General features: G+C 33.6%; 1 protein-coding gene across 3 annotated transcripts in view; it reads left to right on the top strand.

Moving 5' to 3' along the window:
• Positions 1-20,983, top strand: part of SLC9A4 (solute carrier family 9 member A4) — a 78,926-nt gene that overhangs the window by 3,376 nt on the left and 54,567 nt on the right. For all 3 annotated transcript variants that reach the window (XM_031958804.1, XM_031958807.1, XM_031958806.1), the window contains exon 2: positions 13,629-14,092. In XM_031958804.1, the coding sequence (XP_031814664.1) occupies positions 13,629-14,092 (464 nt within the window). The remainder of the gene's footprint in view (positions 1-13,628; positions 14,093-20,983) is intronic.

Below are 20,983 nucleotides of genomic sequence, written 5' to 3'. Positions count from 1 at the left end.
TTTGAAATGTTTAGCAATAAGAAAAGCAAATGTTTAGCAACAAGAAAATAATAATAATAAAAAAAAAACCTTAGAGGAATTAGAATAGACATTGAGGAAATAAAACTATCACTCTTTGCATATGATATGATGATATAATTAGAGAATCCTAGAAAATCATCCAAAATTTTACTGGAAATAATTCACAGCGTTAGCAAAATTGCAGGATATAAAATAAAACCCACAAATTATCAGCATTTCCATATATTATGGACAAAGCCCATCAACAAGAGAAATTCCATTTAAAATTACAGTAGACAAAAAAAAAATACTTGGGGAGTCTATCTGCCAAGATAAACCCAAGAACTATAAGAACATAATTTACAAAATACTTCTCACACAAATAAAATCATATCTAAACAATTGGAAAAATATAAATTGTTCATGGCTCTGCTGAGCTAATATAATAAAAATGACAATTCTGCCTAAATTGGTCAATTTATTCAGTGCCATACCAATCAAACTGCCGAAACATTATTTTATAGAACTGGAAAAATAACAACAACAAAATTCATCTGGAAAAACAAAAGGTCAAGAAAATTAATGAAAAAAAAATACAAAGGATGGTGGCTTAGCAGTACCAAACTAAAACTATATTATAAAGCAGCAGTCATCTAAACCTTTTGGTACAGGCTAAAAAATAGAGGGAGGGTCAGTGAAATAGATTAGATATACATATCACAATAAGCAAAGTCTTTAGCAACCTAGTATTTGATAAACTCCCAAACTTCAGCATCAGGAATAAGAACTCACTATTTGACAAAAATTGCTGGGAAAACTGGAAAATAATATGCTAGAAACTCAGCATAGATGTACTTCTCATACCCCATACCAAAATAAGGTAAAAATGAATACATGATTTGGACATAAAGTATGATACCATAAACGAATTAGGAGAAAAAGGAATAATTTACCTATCAGACCTTTGAAGAAGGAAGGAATTTATGACCAAAGAAGAACTAGAGAACATTATAAAAGGCAAAATGGACAACTTTAATTACATTAAATTAAAAAGTTTTTGCACAAACAAAATCAAGAGAAACAAGATTAAAACAAAAGTGCAAAGCTGGGGAAAAAATCTTTACAGCCAGTATTTCTGATAAAGGTCTCATTTCTAAACTACATAAAGAACTGTGTCAAATTTATAAGAATATACATCATTCTCAAACTGATAAAAAGTCAAAGGACATGAACAGACAATTTTCAGATGATGAAATTAAAGCCATTTATAGTTATGTGAAAAAATGCCCTAAATCACTACTAATTAGAGAAATGCAAATTAAAATAGCTCTGAGGTACCACTTCACACCTCTCAGGTTGGCTAATATGAGAGGAAAGAATAATGATAAATGTTGGAGGGGATATGGGAAAACTGGGACACTAATACATTGTTGCTGGAGTTGTAAAATGATCCAACTATTCTGGAGAGCAATCTGGAACTATGCTCAAAGGGTTAAAACTGTTCATACCCTTTGAGCTAGCAGTGCCATTACTGAGTCTGTATCCCAAGGAAATTATAAAGGAAAGAAAAATGTGCAAAAATGTCTGTAGCAGTTCTTTTTGTGGTAGCAAAGCACTGGAAAAGGAGTGGATCCCCATCCATTGGGGAATAGCTGAACAAGCTGTGGTACATGAAGGTAATGGAATATTATTGTTCTATAAAAAATGATAAACAAGCTGATTATAGAAAGACCTGGAAAGATTTATATGAACTAATGCTGAGTGAAACAAGCAGAACCAGGAATACATTATTCACAATAATAATAAGAACGTGTGATGATCAACTATGAAAGACTTTGTTCTTGTTAATAGTTCAGTGATGCAAAGCAATCCCAATAGACTTTGGACCGAAAATGCCATCTGTAGCCAGAGACAAAATTAAGGAGATTGAATGTAAATCAATTCATGCTATATATTCACTTCTTTTTTCTGTTTTTTTTTTTTTCCTCTCCCGTGGTTTTTCCCATTTGCTCTGATTTTTCTGTCCCAACATAATTCATAAAACAATGTACATTAAAAACAAATAAACTAAAAGAAAAAGAACTAAAGGAACCCAGATTAAAGGTGGCATGAATAGGAAAAAAAACTCTGACAGGTGATTTTTAAAGCCTAGTAAAGATCATTACTTATGATCTAATCACCTTTTTACCCAGCATCTATTTGGGAATATGTATAAATTTACATATTCTGCTGAAAAACAATCAGAAATATATTTTAAGAAATGTCAGGACAGAAACTTTGTACTTTATCATGGTCATAACTTATTTTGATCTGTAATTTGTAGTTCTAAGAAATGATGTGAATATTAATTACAACAAGTATATATGAACAGAATAGCAAATTATTAATTAAGCTTCCTTAATTTTTATTGTTAAGTTTGTTATATATCAATAGCATAAATTCATTAGATTTCAAAGCTAAATGAGCTTTAAGATAAAGTTCAAGTCCTCCCTTGTACACTAACCCTTTTCAGCCTCAGTTTCTTTATCTATAAAATGAGATTTGTAATATTTACCTTCTAGGATGTGATGAGGATCAAAATAATACAGTATGTACAAGTCACATTGCAAACCTTAAAGCACTACATAAATGGCAATCATTATTATTTCTTCATTATTACTATCTCTACCCAAAGGAATTAAAGGAAGTTTACCCCTAGCCATGACACTTTATAGAACAAGTGAATTATTAATTAGTTTTCCTTTTTGAAGTTTCAATCTAAGTCCTTCATGTCTATTACATCTGAATATTTGTTGTTCAATCAATCAGTTGTCTGACTCTTTCAAACCCCATTTGGGGTTTTCTGAGCAGAGATACTAGAATGGTTTACCATTTCCTTCTTCATCTCATTTGACAGATGAGGAAACTGAGGCAAACAGAGTTAAGTGACTTGCCCAAGTCACACATCTCTGAGTGTCTAAGGACAGATCTGAACTAAGGAAGATTCATCTTCCTGACTCCAGCTCTTTCACTCTATCCACTGTGCTCCAGCTGCCCCACAGCTTAATATTATAGAATTATAAGCATATTTGTTGAATCATTGGGCTAAATCAAAGATCCTCCAATAGAAAGAATGGGAGCTTTGGAGTAGACAAATGTAAATTCAATTCCTGATTGTAACACTTTCTAGTTATGTGATGGTGCATGTCATTTAGCTTCTCTGAAGTGAAAGGGCTTTGCTTCCTAATCTCTAAAATGAGCATGACAATAACACTTCCACTATATTAAGATGTGGCATTCTATAATATTTTAAGAAACATGAAAGGCCTTTTTCTTACCTTGTTAGATTACATTATTTGTGCTTATTGAAATATTTACTTTCCTGGCATTTATAACTAGACTGTATACTTTGCTTGGAATCTGTCTCTCCTTCCTTTCCTCCTCCTTCCCCCATCCTATCTCCGATCTAGGATTTGAAGGGCAATAACTCACAATATGTTCATTATGTTTTTAGATTGAATTCCCTTTTTTTTTTTCCTCCGCAGCTTCCTCCCCCACTTTTTTAATGTCACAAATTAATTACAGGAAAAATCTGGAGTGTAAAATTCCTCATTTAAATTTTACCAAGAAAAGCATATGAAAGGAAGCCAGATGTTTAATTTAATCACCCATGTCACGTTGTTGCAGCTCACTGATGGTTGCCCAGTACCTCTTTAGATTTATACAGTTCTGATGCTTGACTGTTGAGCAAAAGCTCATTAGCTCATAGAATCTCTAGATCTACAAAAAATGTTTAGTCAGAATTGGACACACAACACAAGGGTGTAATCACCACAAAAGTGTGTCTTAAGGGTATAGTTTTAAAATGGGAAGTAATTTAATGTCTTTTCCCTATGGTGATATATAGCAGATGGTATATGGCATATCAACAACTAGTGTGTTTGTTTTTACAGGGATCCATTAATAATTTTGTAACTATGCTACAGATTTATCTTCCATACAGCAGAATTTAGCATACAATGGATTTACTTTGGACTTTATACGGAGATCTTTATTACTGGAAGTAGGAAATGAATTTAGGTAAAACAAATAATGGCATTGTGGGAACAAGAAAACCATATTGAATACAGACAAGATAGCACCGGAAGAAGGTGAAGATGTGCATGTGTGCAAGTGTGTGTGTATGTGTGTATGTATGAGCACATGAATGTGCATGTGTGTGAAAGTAGGGAGGAATGAATCTTTCAATCAATCAGTCAATAGTTATTTATTATTTGCTATGTACCATGTAATGTATTGGACACAGGTTACAAGGGAAAAAAAATGAGAGTTTTAATCTTTAGGGAGCTTACATTCAGACATTATACAGACATTTACAGACTAATGGAAAAATGGAAATGATGATGGTAGTTGGGTCAAGGGGGGATACATACAGTCTCAAACTTTAGAATTAGATTTTAGAGGCCATCCAATCCAATTATTTTTTGATAAATGCATTGATCTTCCTATTGTTATAATGGAGATATCATTAGCAAGGGTCCTTAACTTTTTGTGTTTTGCAGATCTTTTTGGCTATCTAGTGAGACCTATAGATCTTTTCTCAGAAAGATGTTCTTAAAGGCATAAAATAAAATACATGGGATTACAAAGGAAACCAATTACATTGAAATATAGTTATAAAAATATATTTATTTTAAAACATGAGTTATTGGACCTTTCTTTAAAACATGAGTAAATGGACCTTTTTTTAAGATATAGTTAAGAACCTTTAAGCATCTTTCTTTTAAGATATGGATTAGACTAGATGACCACTGAGAGAGATCTTTTCTGACCCTCAAATTTATATAATTCTGTGTTTTTTTTTCTCACTTTCTATTAATATCTGGGGCCATCTTTCATTGCTAAGGACAACTCTGACTAGATGTCTTGACTTGAAACATACAATATAGGCCTTATGAATATGTAGAGTAGATTGATCTCTAAGATCTATAAGATCTCTTATAGCTTTAGGAATTATGAAAATTTGAAACTAAATTCAAAATGGTTAAAGTTATAATGTTTCTCAATCTTGTTAAAAGTTTGGGGAAAGTGGCTAAGTAGATCTGACTTTGTAATTGTAAATATTTTGTTATTACTTACCTTGTAATTAAGCTTAAAAATTTCACTTCCATCTCACTCATATCACAGACCTCCCCACAAAATTGACCAGTAATCAGTTACCTGTCCAGCCATAATCCCTAATCAAGCCCTTGCACATAAGATAACAGGAAGGGAAGAGAATAAGAATTTGTTACTATATGGCAAACACTCTACAAATATTATCTTTTTAGTCCTCACATCAATCCTGTGATAAAGATGCTATTATTATCCCTATTTTGAAGTTGAGGAAACCGAGCAAACACAGGTTTGGTTATTATTATTTGGTCATTTTCACTTGTATTCAACTTTTCATGACCCCATTTTGGGGTTTTCTTGGCAAGGATACTGAGATGCTGTACCATTCTCCAGCTCATTTTACAGGTTAGGAACAGAGGCAAGCAGGATTAAGTGACTTGTCCAGGATCATACTGCTAGTAAGAATCTGAGCCTGGGTTCAAACTGAAGAAAAAAGTCTTCCTGGGGAGTCATTAGACCACCTAGGTCCTCAACTGTAGAAACAGAAGATGAAGATAACTCCTGAATAATTCATGATATATTCTATAGTCCTATAGAACAAGCTAGAATTTGTCACTCTTTCATTTGAGAATAGGTGAAATGCTTAGGGACAAGAATTAATTATTAAGGTTTTAGCTTATCTTTCACATTCAATCTCTCCTTTCCACTCTCATTGTCACCATCTTCCCTTCCTGTGCCAGTGTTCTCATTCACCTTCAATCTCATGTCTCCTGCTACCTTTCAGATATCTTGCTCTGGATTCCAATAGAAATCTTAAATTCAATATGTACAAAACAAAACTCATTATCTTTTCCTTAAATTCTTCTCCTCTCCTACTTTTGCTATTATTATTGAGGTCAATATTATCTTCCCTAAGGCTTTTAATCTAGGAATTATTTTGAACTCATCATCCCTTGCTTATTTCACCTTTATAATATCTCCCATTTCTTCTCTGAAATGGCTATTAGTAAAGTGCAGTTTCTTATCACCTCATGCCATGATTACTGTATTCTCCATTCAGCCACTAAAATGCTTTTTCTAAAACATTATTATGTCAACACCCCTCCCCCACCCCCATAAACTGCTTCCTGTTGTCTCCAGGAGCAAACATAAAATTTGTCATTTTCTCTGTTTGTCATTCAATGCCCTTAATTACCTATCCTCTCTTTCTTTTCTGCTCTTTTTACACCTTACATCCTGACATGTAGTCTTAACATCCAGGAGCAACAACCTTCTACCTATTCCACAAACAAAATGCTCTATTTCTCTACTCCAGGCATTTTTTTCCTGGCCATGCCATGTACTTGGATCAATCTCTCTCCTCACATCCTTAACATTTCTGGCTTTAAGTTCAACTCAAGTCCCAATTTCTGTTAATTATTTCCTATTTATTCTACATATAGTTTGCCTTGTATATTTTTTGTTTGCATGTTGTCTCTCTCATTAGATTATAAGTTCTTTGAGGGTAGGGACTGGGTTGTTTTTGTTTTTTTTTTTTTTTTTTTTGGCTTCTTTTTGTTACCTAGTGTTTAGCACAGTGCCTGGCACAGAACAGATATTTAATGAAGGTTTATTGAATTGAATTGAGAGCAGAATTTGTTTTTTATTTTCTTTATATCCTCAGACCTGTTAAAACTATATTGTACATTAGACTAGAATTATACTGCCATGCTATTATTTAACTTTTGCTTTATGTAAACTTGGTTTCTAAGCTTTTCAAAATTAGGGAGTTTTTTAAAACATTTTTGTATCTTCCATAAGTTTATCCAGTGCCATACAAATAATAAATGCTTAACAACAAAAACTTGTTAAATGAATCACACACATAAAAAGAAAAAACACCTCACAGATTATTTTCTTGTCATTCATTTCTTTTTAAATACTGAATGTAGAGACAAAGATATCAACAAAAAATGCTGATTTTTCTGAATTTTCTGTCTAAATTCTAGAAGAAAAGAAATACATAATACTACATAGTATCTGTTTCACAAATAAGATAAAGCAAGGTTGAAAGGTTGCACTTCAAACTCTTTGGAAATGCAAATTCAGTATGATTCAATGGAATGACAAGGCAATCAGTAAAACTAATTCAATCTTGAGTAACATTCAAATAAACATAGTGTCCAAAATGAGAGGATGATAATCTTGCTGTACTCTTATGAACCAAAGATACATTTGAGAAAATTTCTCTCTCCCTCTCCATCTTTCTCTCTTTCTTCTTCTGTTTCTCCGTCTGTCTCTCTTGTCACACAGTCCCCTCTGTGTAAACCTGATACTGAGTAAATCTATACCTTTCAAATTCTTGAGAGTTAAGAAAAGATTTCAGAGTAATCTAACAAGATTTGTTGAAACTGATGCAAAATTTGTAAGAACTGGAAGAAAGTATATAATAACAACAGAGTAATCCAACTTTGAAAGACAAAAAAATCTGATCAAATCAACAGGATGGCCAACTACAATTCCATATATCATAATGAAACATATTATCCACCTATTAACAAGAGAGGTGATGGAATCAGGGTGCAGGTATACATATGTGTGTGTATGTATATATATACATATATATATATTTATATGTATATGTTTCCCGTTCACCTTCTCCATCCTCCTCATTAAAACAAAAAGAAAAAAAAAATCCTTATAACAATTATGCATAATGAAGCAAAACAAATTCCTGCATTGGTTATGTCATATACATACACAAATATATATCACAAGTCTCTTGATATAAATTCTTCCATAGGGCATGTCATACACACATATCATATATGGATCTATATATGCAAATTCCTGTATAGGTCATGTCATACATATATACACACACATGCATAGTATATATTGGCCTATTTTTATTTATATAGGCATTTATATTGGACATGACCAATGAAAGAATTTGTTTGCTTGATTATGCATGTTTGTTACAGGTTTTTTTTTTTTTTCTTTCTGTTTCAATGAGGGCAGCAGAGGAAGTAAGGGAAAGAAGGTGAATTTTCATTAACTGAAAAATAAAATTTAAAAAATTTATTGTAATTTTTTTCAAAAACAGGAAAATAAAAACAGATATATATATATGAAATTAGTCCTAAAAATGCATGTAAGTCTCTGAGCCATGAATCTTCATCAAAGATCTGTCCAGGGAATTTCTGTTCAGCTAAGATTTGAACTAAGTCTTTGAGATCCCCTTTAATTAAGATTCTTTTACTCTGAGAATCCCAACTTTTTTCTTAACTCCCCCATATACTCCCTAGCATTGAAAAGTGGCTTTCCTTGAGAATACCACAAACACTTGAATCTTTCTGTGATTGCTTGTTCAAATCCCCTTCACAGAATTGGGAAAGTTAGATGGTACAGTGGATAGAGGGCCTGGCCTGAAGTCACAAAGATTCATCTTTATGAGGTCAAATCTGGCCTCAGACATTAGCTTTATAACCCTGGGCAAGTTACGTAACCCTGTTTGCTTCAGTTTCCTCATCTATCAAATTAGCTAGAGAAGGAAATGGCAAACCATTCCAGTATCTTTGCCAAGAAAACCCCAAATGGGGTCATTAAGAGTCAGACAGGATTGAAAACTACTGAACAAAATTAAAAGAAAATATGGGCTTGCTCCTTGATTTCCAAAGCTTTTAGCTATTCATCTATTACTTTCCCTGGATTACCTTTCCTCCTTTGTGATCTGTTATGGCTGTATATGCTACCCTGTCCCTATCCTTGTTATTGTCTTCTATTGATCTATAGATCAGAGATTCTCTTCAGATTCTCGTAGTCTTTTGCATTGATTCTCTCTAGTACCTCTTCCCTCTCCCCCTTATCCTTCTCTTATAATCCTTTGAATCTTAGGTATTCATACCATCATTTCATCTACCACTATAGCCAATCAATTACTTAGCCATCTTCTCACTCAGTGACCTCTTTCCCCCACATTTCAGGAACACATGGTCACCCATACATGGTCATAACTTAGAACTTTTGGCTGCCAAGGAACTAAGCCAGAGACAGGTGAAAACCCAGGGGATACACTTGGCTTCAAAATCCATCTTCAGACATTTATTAGTTATGTGGCTCTGGGCAAGTCACTTGACCTCTATGTGCTTCACTTTATTCAACCATAAAATGGGAATAATAATAGCACCAACCCTATATATTTCACCTATATAACCATAATAATAATAGCTTATGCTATTAATGCTTAATATATATGCTTAATAAATGCTTGCTCCCATTCTCTTCCTCCTTCCAGATAGCAAAGTTCAGAATTGTACTCTCTAACCACTACTTCTCTCTCTTTCTGCCATTTTCACTCATTTAACTTGTTCTTTAAACTAATTATCACTTTTAGTCCCTTGATCCTCCTAATCCATCTCACTCACTCATCACCTGCTTCATAGCAAGGCTTGACCCCATGATCTGCTACTTAGCGATTCTGGCTGCCACTCTAAAATTCTTCACTGCCAGGACCTGTTGTCATTACTGATTTGTTAATCCTCAGACTTGGATAATAGCCACTTTTTGTTTTTTCCTCTCTTATTCTAGGCATCCAGGGAAAGCTAAAAAAAAAAAAAAAAAAATTGTTTCACTGGCTATAAATTTAGAGTGTATAACCTCACTGTTGCTTAGCAATGCTTTTGTTTGCTCTTATTGGTTTTTCTTCTTATTCACTATAGTAACTATTACAAACCTTTTTCATCTCTCCTGCCTCCCAACTTAAACATCATTTCTATATTCCAATTGACACTTCATACTCAACATATGTAAAACTGAAATTATTATTAATTTTTTCCTTCAAGTCTGTTCTTTCTTTTAATTGCCCAATTCCATGTTTGAAACTTTGCTTTTGATTACACTTTTTGTCTTACTTCATGTTCCTTTCCTTCATAAACTCTCTAATATGGTTGCAGGGAGAAGCTATCTTTTCCTCATAGACAATATTCTGCTTTGCCTCTGTACTTTTCCTTATCCATTTAAGGTATGTTAAACTCTTCATGACTCCATCTGAGGTTTTCTTGATAGAGATATTGGAGTGGTTTGTCATTTCCTTCTTCAGATAATTTTAAAAATGAAGAAACTAAGGAAAACAAAGTTAAGTGATTTGCCAAGGGTCATAGGGCTAATAGTTATCTGAGATTGTGATAAAAATTAAATCTTCTTGATTCTAAGCCCTGTGTTCTATCCATTGTGTTATCTAGTTGTTCCTCCTCAGATTATCTGAAGTATATATCCCACTTCCTAAAGACTCCTTTCCTAACCCTGTGATCCACCCAGTTATTATCATCCCATTCTCCTCTTCTCTAAATCAGTTGATGTTAATTTATCTGTTTACATATATTCCTCCAGTACTATGTAAGTTCTTTGAGGACATAGATTGCCTTTGTAGTTCACAGTCTTGTATACTCTAAACAATAAATATGTATTGAATTGAATTGACATTATCTTTGACTGATAATCTGAAGGAGAGAATACTGAGAATGGTGAGGGGAATGGGAACCTTATAAGGAATATTTGAAGAAATTGGGAATAGTTATTCTGGAGAAAAAAAAAACACAAGGAAGCATGATAGTTAACTTCAGATACTTGTAGGACTATACTGTAGAATTCCATGAGAAATTTGAGATTAATAGAGGAAAATGCTTAAAAGATTATTGTTCAATATAAGAAAGAGGCTTTATAAATTTGAAAACTAGAACGGCTTTTTTTATGAGAGAATGAATTTCATGATGTTGAGTGTTTGATTAAACAATTGTCCATGTGTTCGAGGATATTGTCAAGAAGATTCATGCTAAAGGACTTCTGAAAATTTCTTTCATTTCTAATTTTGTGATTTTATATTTAATCAATTACCAGGTTATCAATTCTACTTTTCAAATGTATGCTCTCTTCAATTACTACTGTGATTACTAGAATTACATCTTAGTAATGAATTCCTTTAGATTGAATTTAATTAGAATGACTTCTTCCCATGGAATTCCAACTGATTCTTAAGAGCCCATATTTAGTAAGTCTTCCCTTGAGAGAAGGAAGAAAAGACTGGGAACAATGGCACTAGTGGAAGACTTAGCCTCTTCCCTAATTTAGACATCACATGAGTACTTTATTTATAGCTCTCTTCATTATTTAGGTTTATGCTATATTCTCTTAGGGGAATGTGAGATTCAGGAGAATAGTGCTTAGGTTTTATTTGTATATATAATATGTATTATTATATATAACATAATATTATATATTAATAATTATATATTATATTAGAATATAATAATAATATATATCTTTCCCAATCACCCATCACAAGGCTGTGTACCCACTAGATGCCTAATAAACATTAAATCATTGAACTGAATTAAAGTTAACTTCTAGATCTCTGAGCAAGCTTCTATTATCCCTAACATCTGCTTTCAAGCTTATGCTTAATTTAAATCCAATTGAAACTTTGTTTCCCATTTTCTTTCTTTTCTTTTCCTTGTCTATAAGCATTTTCATTGCTTTCAGATCAGGAAAGGAACTTAAAAATAAATAATTCTAACATCCTTATTTTGCAGATGTGAAAACTAAAGCCCTCAAAGGTTTTGTTTTGCTTAAGGTCACACAGCTTTCAAAAATGATGGAACTGGGAGGTGAATTTCATTTCTCTGAATCAAATAGAATGCAAATTTCTTAGATTCAGGTTTTGTTTTTGTTTTTGTTTTTGTTTCTATATTCCCAGTACCTATGGTAGCACAATGTGATACATAACCATTGATTATTGAATTGAATCAACTTGACTTCAGATTCAGAACTCTTTTCATATGCCATGCTACAATCCTTGTTGAATTGAAGGTGAGAAAACACAAGAAAAATTTTAGATATTTAGAAATTTGTGCAATTTTCTCCTAATAATAGTTTTACTGAGCATTCATATGATTTGAGAGAAACTTCAGAAGCCATCCAATTCCACTTAAATATCAACATGAATCCTTTTCACAACATTACCTTAAAGACCTCCAATGAGGAAAAATTCATTATTTCCTGAGTTCATCTGTTTCATTTTTCTATAATTCTAATTGTTAGGATAGTCTTCTTATAATGAAGCCCAGATGTATGTTTCTGCAATTTTTCCACATTGTTCTCATTTTTCTCTCAGAACCATGTGATAGCTCTTTAGACAATTGAAGGCAGTTATCATGCCTCTGGTGTCCTAATTTTTTTCATCTTCAAAATAAGCATCCTTGGTCTCTAAAATAGATTTTGGAATAACATCCTGGTCATTCTCTTCTAGACATGTATGAACACACAAATGTGATATCTAAAACCTTAATCCAATACTCTAGCTATGATCTGATCAGGTCAAAAAAAGCATTGCCCATGGTAAATGATCAAGGGATACAGTTTTTCAATGAATAAGTCAAAACAATTTTTAGTATTATGAAAAAATGCTCTAAATCATTATTGATTAGACAAAGGCAAATAAAAACAACCTAGAATATTATTTTATACCTATCAGACTGGCTAAAAATAATTGAATAGGAAAGTGACAAATATTGGAGGGGATGTGGAAAAATTGGGACACTAATTCATCATTGGTAAAATTGTGAACTGATCCATTTTGGAAAGCAATCTGTAATTATGTCCAAAGAGCCATTAAATTACTTATAACTTTGAACCTAGCAATACTACTATTGGGTCTTTTTCCAAGATGGTAAAGGAAAAAGGAAAAAAGTCTATATGTTCTAAAATATTCACAGCAGCTTTCTTTGTGATGACAAAAAAACTGTAAATTGTGGGGACATCCACCAATTGGGAAATGGCTAAACAAGTTGTGATATATGATCATTTTGGAATATTACTATACTATAAGAAATGATGAACTTGATGATTTAGAAAAACATCACTAGACTTGCCCAAAAAATGAAGAGCAAAATGATCAGAACCAAGAGAATGTTTTATAGAGTAACAACAATATTGTTTTAAGAACAACTTTGAATGACTAAGTCATTTTGACTGTTATAAATACACAAATTAACTATAAAGGACCTAATAAATAGTATGCATAGAATGATTTTACATATGTATATATATTTGTGTTTAATGGTAGCCATGGGGAGGGGGAAGGGAAGAATAAAAGGAAAACTAAGAAATGATAGCATTATTATTTATTTAAAAGGAATAGTAAGTTGTACAAAATAAATTTGCAGTTTCATCTACAATCATTTTTTAAATTATTGTATTATTGAAATGCTTGGTTTATTCCATAAATTAAAAATAAATATGTTTTTAAAAAATCATAGTTTCATCCCTTCTCTCCACATGCCTCTTAAAAATTACTTTGTATATGTTTTACATTTATTTTTCTTTTTACATATTGTTTCCCTCTAATCAAATGTAAACTCCTTGAGGGAAAAGATTGTTTTATTTTTGTCATTGTACACTTTAGAACCTAATACAGTGCCTGTCATATATAGAATTAATAACTTAAATTTTTATTGAATGAATGATTAGAACCTATACCTCTCTTTGTTTTCTTTTAGGTTTCCATCTCTATCACAAGCTTCCAGGTCTTATGCCAGAGAGCTGCCTCCTGATCATGGTTGGCGCCCTTGTGGGGGGTATTATCTTTGGCACTGATCACAAATCTCCACCTGTAATGGATTCAAGCATCTATTTCCTGTACCTCCTTCCACCCATTGTCCTTGAAGGGGGCTACTTCATGCCTACCCGACCCTTTTTTGAAAACATTGGTTCCATCCTATGGTGGTCGGGGATGGGAGCCCTATTGAATGCCTTTGGAATTGGCCTTTCCCTCTACCTGATATGTCAGGTCAAGGCCTTTGGTCTCACTGATATCAACTTGCTTCAGAATCTGCTTTTTGGGAGTATGATCTCTGCAGTAGACCCTGTGGCAGTGCTGGCTGTATTTGAGGAAGCTCATGTGAATGAGCAGCTCTACATGATGATCTTTGGGGAGGCCCTGCTCAATGATGGGATAAGTGTGGTAAGTTGCAGGGGACGGGAAAATTGAGTGAGGGGGTCATAGTAATTGGGTATCCGTAGGGGTAACCAAGATTGTATGCTCCTAATTGGCCATTATGGGCAGCATGACAGATTTCAGATTCAATGGTGTGTATGATAGATTTTGGTGATTTTAATTAGTATCTGCATTACTTAATAGCTTGCTAATTCTATTTGTCATTTGGTAGACTAATCACTTCTTTTTTAAAAAAAAATAGCAGGGACATAACTAGTAGCTCTGTAGTTAAATTCAATTTTCCACTTAGCATGCAGAAATTGTTGCTAAGGGCTCTTCTAGGCTTTCACACTGTGGAAGAAGCAATAGTTAAAGGATTTTTTTCCTCCTGTTTTATCTTTCTTGTTTCCAAAAGAATTGAATTAAATGAACATTACTTTGATGGAGATTTAGGGAATAGGGCTTTTTTAAAAAATAGCTTTTAAATCATTCCCAACTGAATGACTAATATAATAGGACAAATATAGCTTTTTATAACATATGAGCTAAGGTTGGAGAAAGAATACTAGCAAAAGATCCTGTGTTAAAATTCTGGTTTTAGTATATTTTAGTATATTTTACCAGTATGGCTTTCAGTAAGTCACCTAAGTTCTGTGTGCCTCAGTTTATTCTATTAGATAGATCTAGATTAGATGAATTCTAAGATTTATTCTAGCTTTAAATGCTATAATTTTATATTAGATACACTTAGAGCAAGAAATTAACTTAAGCCAAGTCAAAGCAATTAATTTGTGGTCCAAATTTCACTTGGTAGTAGTCTATCTACCAAGTAGATAGGCCTACCAATGTAGGCCTATCTACATTATCTACTTTGACCTGGTTGTAAAACCCTTCAGTAATCATGTAGCCATGGCTATAGACACTTTTCTTCTTTTCTGAAAAAAATTTAGACAGAAATATTACTGGCAAACATTTTGATAGCATCATTTACTTTTTTGTTTTTGTAATCTCTGGTTTTGGGGTAAGAATTATATAGCATAAGATGGTATAAAGTATTATGATATGCGTTGGTGGCAGGAACACTAACTCACAGACTCACCAAAATATCTGTGGTATATTTATGTTCTTGTAACATATGCAATTTATAGTGTTCACATGCAACCACTTGAGCATGAGCTCTTTTTCCACACATTATGTTATTATTCATTTCATCTGTTCTTAGTGGGTGACCAAGACTATTTGAGAACTCCTTTACAAATACTTTTTTGCTTTTAAATTCTTTCAGAAACTCGATTTGCCCATTGCCCACTCTTGCTTTTTGTGGCTGGTCTCAGTTATTTCACTGATAATAGATTTATTCATTATTAGGATTAGCAGAACCTGGGAGATAGTTTGGTTCAGTGGAAAGAGTAAGACTGGGAGTCATAAATCTTGGGGGCTGTACTAGGTTTTTACCACTAAGGATCTGTGCACATGATCAAAGTTCCATAGACTCTGATTTCCTTATCTGTAAATGAGGTGGTCAGGGGATGGTGGTAGATGCCTACAATCCCTGCTACTGAAGAAGATAAGGCTAGTGGACTGCTTGAGTTCAGGAGTCTTGAGCTGCAATAGGGTTCAAGCTGATTAGATATCCAAACTGGTAAATGCCTGACACTAATATTGTCAGTCTCTAGTAGCAGAAGTCTACTAAGGGGGAAGGGGGAGACGCTGGTTAAGGATGAAAATGGAAATGATTCAGGTCAAAGTTTCTGTGCTGGTTGACACTGGAATCAGGTGATTGAGTGACCATTGCACTTCTAGCTGAGTAAGATATAAGGCCTCAGTCTGAAAGAAAAAAAGGAAAAAAAAAGAAGAAAGAAAAGGAGGAAGAAATAAAGAGAAAATAGAGAAAGAAGAAAGGAAGGGAAAAAAGAGGAAATGGAGATAGTGTAAGAAAGAGGAAGGAAGAAAGAGAAAGGAAAGAAAGAGAAAAAATAGATGAAGGAAGAAAGGAAAAAAGAATATTATATAGATAAATTAAACAATCTCTAAGGACTTTTCTAATATAGTTCTAAAAATCATTAAATATGTTGACACTTTCATAAAGCCATTTGAATAAAAAACTGAAGTCAGTGTCTTTAAGTATTTCCTAGATTTATTTTCTTTAAAAAAAAAAAAAAGATGGCATCCTCTGTTTTTCTGTCACCTTAATTTCTAAATATATATGTGTGCATGTGTATGTATGTGTCTATACATATGTCTATGTGAATATGTGTATTTCTGCCTCTCTTTTACCCAGTAACTATTCTTTGTTACAAACAATAAAAACTGAAAAAAGTCCCATATCAACTGAGCCTAGTAGGTACAGTGCTCCACACCCATAGTATTCCATCTCTGCCAAAATGGAGGCCCATAGCAAGCAAGATAAATGCTCTTGAAAATTTTAGTATTTCAAAGTTCTGCAGTTAACCCATCCCTGCCAATGCAGATTAAAACTTCTTAATGACTTAATTGGCCAAATTCAAGTTTCTGTGACTGAAAAATTCATTACTTTGAAGCCAACTTGATGGTTGGCTTCTCCAATATTAGCTTAACTGGTCTCCAAACAATAAATATTCAGTCCTCTAACAGCCCAAGTTATAAAGCTTTTCTCACTTGACAACATCTGGCAGAGTTTGTGGTCTACTGGTTAAACTTTTGAGACCTCAGAGATACTTCCACAACCCAATAAGGCTTAGAACTTGAGTAGAGGTTAGAAATATTTTTTAAATAAGTTAATTACTATAAAGTTATAGTAATTCATAGAAACTGATTTGGTATACAACCATAGTTTTATGGTACCTTTTATGGAGTCACTGATACATTATCTCTGTGGTAAATTTACAGAACAGAAACCATTAATTGTGTACCAGGCCACTCTTATTACCCTGACTAACCAAAACCAAACAAACTGCCAGAATCAGGCTTAGAATATAGCTTGTGGTCAGGGTTAAATCAAATTTTCTATTTGTATTTGAAAAGTCAACATGCTAAAGAGGACTATCTACAAAGGCAAAAGGCCTTTTTGAATACTACAGAGACTGCTTTTGCTTTTTTGGCTGGAATAGAGAAAGAAAAAGCATTTTTATTTGAGGATGATAAATGGGGCAACTATGTAGACTCACATGCTCAAAATCATTGAAGCAGAACAAAGGAAAACCTTTAACAAGCTGGAAAGAGCATTTGATTACTAGGCGAGGTCCAGAACTTCATGGGCTCAAGAAATGAAAAGGATTTTAGAGTTATAAATTTAGAGAATGAACAAACATATGCATACCCCCTTCACTCCCTAATTTATAACATTTTTTAACCACCTTAATCTAGGAAGTGGAGGGATAGACCTTTAGTTGGTGGTACTATATATAGCATGGTGACCTCGATTTCCAAGTACAAAGCCCCCCCTGAGTTTGGATCAATATCCCACATTATGGCTTCTTCAATCTTCTTTTTCTGGAGTGGAAGTAACATCCAACATAGACTCCTACATCCAACATCACCATATCTTGAGTATTCAGGTCCAGGGACTCAATTGAGATAGACAAAAACCCCAAGTTTTATTTTCAGTGTTGTAAAGTCTAAAAGAGAGAATTAAGAGTAAAAATCTAGCTCAATACATGGTCTGTAGATTTCAGATGAACAGAACTTTCATCATTTGGATGCTGCCAGAAAAATGAATGGGACTGTCTGCATCTGGTAGTTATAAAGATGTAATCTTTCTGGCTACATAAACAGTGGGAAAAAGGCTATTCTCACCCATGTGGTAGGGATATGTAGTAGGATTTCTTCTCCTAGAATCAGTTCTTGCCATCTTCCTCATGGATGGCATCTTCTCAAGTGATTTGGGCATGCACAGCAAAATTACATTATAAATCTAATTCAAACCTCTTGTTTCAGTTGAAGAGATGGATACCTTCAAGGTTTCTTAAAAATCATAAATTTAGAGTTGGAAGGAACCTCAGAGGTCTTCTAGTTCTCTTCCTACAAACTTTTTTCCCCCAACATATAAGGAATCTGATGCCTACAGAATGACTTGCAAGCACACAGCTACCCACCAAAGTCTATAAGTCTGTCATGCAAGACATGCTGCTTGATTCACTCTGGACCCATGATTTCATTTGACTATGTGATTTAATTTCTCCCCAAACAAATACTTAAATGTCACACAGAACCTAATTTCTTGACATTAAAATTATTATTCAGTCATTTTTCAATCACATTTCATGACCCCATTTGGAGTTTTCTCAGCAAGATTTGAGAGTGATTTGCCATTTCCTTCTCCAACTCATTTTACACATGAGGAATTGAAGCAAAGAGGGCTAAGGGACTTGCCCAGAGTTACACAGATAGTAAGTGTCTGAGGCCAGATTTGAATTCAGGAAGATGAGTTTTTGTGAAATCAAGAAGATAAGACTTCCTGATCCCAGGCCCTGCATTCTTTCCAAGAGCCACCTGGCTGCCCCACAGCATTAAAATTATATGTATTAAAAATATATGTAAAAAAGTGGCCCTTCTTGTGTCTTATTTCTACATTCTACCCCATCTCATTGTACTTTGTCCTGTGTCCATCCTTTTTACCTCTAGTTTTAGCTCTGTCTTTACTTCACTTTATGGCTTCTTCTCATAGGTACTCATGATTCAGGTTTTTTATACAATAAAAAAATGATCAAAGCAAAAAACTACTCCAACATGCTGACACAGTGCAAACTTTTAATTCTGCAGGGACTACAGGGGACCACTAATAAATAAAATGTACTTTGTGGATTACCTGTAAATTTCAGACATCTCTGCTAAATTCTCCCCAACTCCTAATTATAATAGAAAATTCATAGGATCATAGATTTAGAGCTCAGAAAAATCTCAGAACTACTGAGTATCAACCAAGTTCCTTCATTTTACAGATAAGGAAACTAAGGCACAATGGATAGCACACTGATCCTGGCGTAAGGAAGACCTGAATTCAAATCCAGGGCTGTGTGACTGAGCAAGTCACTTTACCTCTGTCTGCTTCAGTTTCTCTAATTATAAAATAGGAATGATAACAGCATAGGATTGTTGTAAGGATCAAATAATATAATATTTGTAAAACACTTAACACAGTGTTTTGCACATAGTAAATGCTTAATAAATATTTGTTTTCTTCCTTCCAGGCTCTTATAACTATTAAGTGTCTAAAGTAGACTTAAAACCAAGACTCCTGATTCAAGATCCAGTATACTCTCCACAATGCTGTAGGTGTCCTAGAACATTCCCTATTGTCGGTGGAACCAAATTAAAATGTAATTGGGAACCATTATATGAAATAAATAAAAAATAAAATAAAACGTAGATGACATTACATTTTAAAGTTAAATCAATAGAATTAGTCTAATGATTAGTCTCTCTGCCATTGACTCAGAATCCCATCACTTTATGTTCCTTCAGTTTTAAGAAACCCCCAGTTCCATTAAGTGATAACAATCAGGTTAATTTTATAAAGGAATATTTACTTCAAGGTATAGTGAGAACAAACCCAGACACATGACCTCTAAACATCTAGGGCCATAATAACCCTTTATATTACTTCAGTCTCTAGGGAGTGGAGGGATGAGCCATTAGTTAATTAGTTTGGTACCCCAAAGTTCCAAGTGCAAAACGCCCAAGTGCAGAATCCCAATATTCTGGCTTCTCCAGTCTTCTCTTTTGGTTGGAAGCAAGATCCACCTGGAATCCTGTCTCCAAGATCATCATGATTTGAGCATCTAGGTCTATCACTTGTGCCCATAATTGAATGAACCAAATGAGTTTGGTACTCTGGGTTCTACACTATGTTGCTTCTTAAATTCACCATGATGAATGATTCAGTGGCATAGTAGCCAATCAATTGATCAATAAACAACTAAATACCTATTATGTGCCAGGCATTATGATAGGCACCATGAAAATTGTTCATGGAATGTTAGAAATAAGAGATTTGGAGATTATCCACCCCAGAACTCATTTCAAAGATGAGGAAATTGGAGCCCAAAGAAATGAAGTGACTGGCATTCAGTTACATAGTTAGTAAATGGTAAAGCCAGAATTAAAATTCCCAATTTTTTGGGTAAAGTTCCCAATTCTTAATTTACTGCTGACAGCATGCTCCTTAACTGGTAGGAAGAGATATCTGTTTCCTTCTATAGTGTCCATTTGTGTACTGTTGGTAAGTAATGAATTTAAAAATATAAGACATTTTTTGTTTACATTCAACCAACTTTTATGTATTTATATCACTTAGCTCTGGCAACAATTATCCAATCAAGATTAGCACTGCTTCTGGGAAAAAAATGAATTAAATATCTTATAGTTTCATTTACCATCTCAAATCAAAATCTGCTGCCCAGGCCCTTATATATATTTTCTATTCTTTAGAAAATAAGCTTTTAAAAAATAGAAAAGAAAAATAAAAGAATATAAGCTTATTTGAGGGTGAAGTTTTGTATTTGTGTCATCAGCATTCAGCACAGTGCTTGGAACTTAGTAAATATTTGCAAGTGATATTCATTCCTTCAATATAGTGTAGCATTGCTTATAACTAGGCAGATTTTATATTTATACCTTTGATTATTATTTATAAACAAACTTCAATAGAACTTCTACAACTTCATCATAGTTATTATCTTGAAATTTATGTATATGCTATTCTTTGAAAAGATGTGTATGCAACTCAAGTCTCTATGTGGCAGCTAGGTATCTCAGTGACTAGAACACTAGACCTGATACTTGTGGCTATAGAAGGTCTCAGAGGTAGAGCATTTTGGGGGGATTATCATTTGATGTTACGAATAGACCATGTCTAAAAGAGATTCCAAAGTCTTGGAAGAGAAGATGCATTCTGATATTTGATACTCCTTGTCCCAAATCCATCTCCATATCTCTTTA

Source organism: Sarcophilus harrisii, chromosome 3 (genome assembly GCF_902635505.1).
Source record: "Sarcophilus harrisii chromosome 3, mSarHar1.11, whole genome shotgun sequence".
Lineage (NCBI taxonomy): Eukaryota > Metazoa > Chordata > Mammalia > Dasyuromorphia > Dasyuridae > Sarcophilus > Sarcophilus harrisii.
Note: the sequence above shows the minus strand (reverse complement) of the source record. Positions and strands in the feature narration are given on the sequence as shown.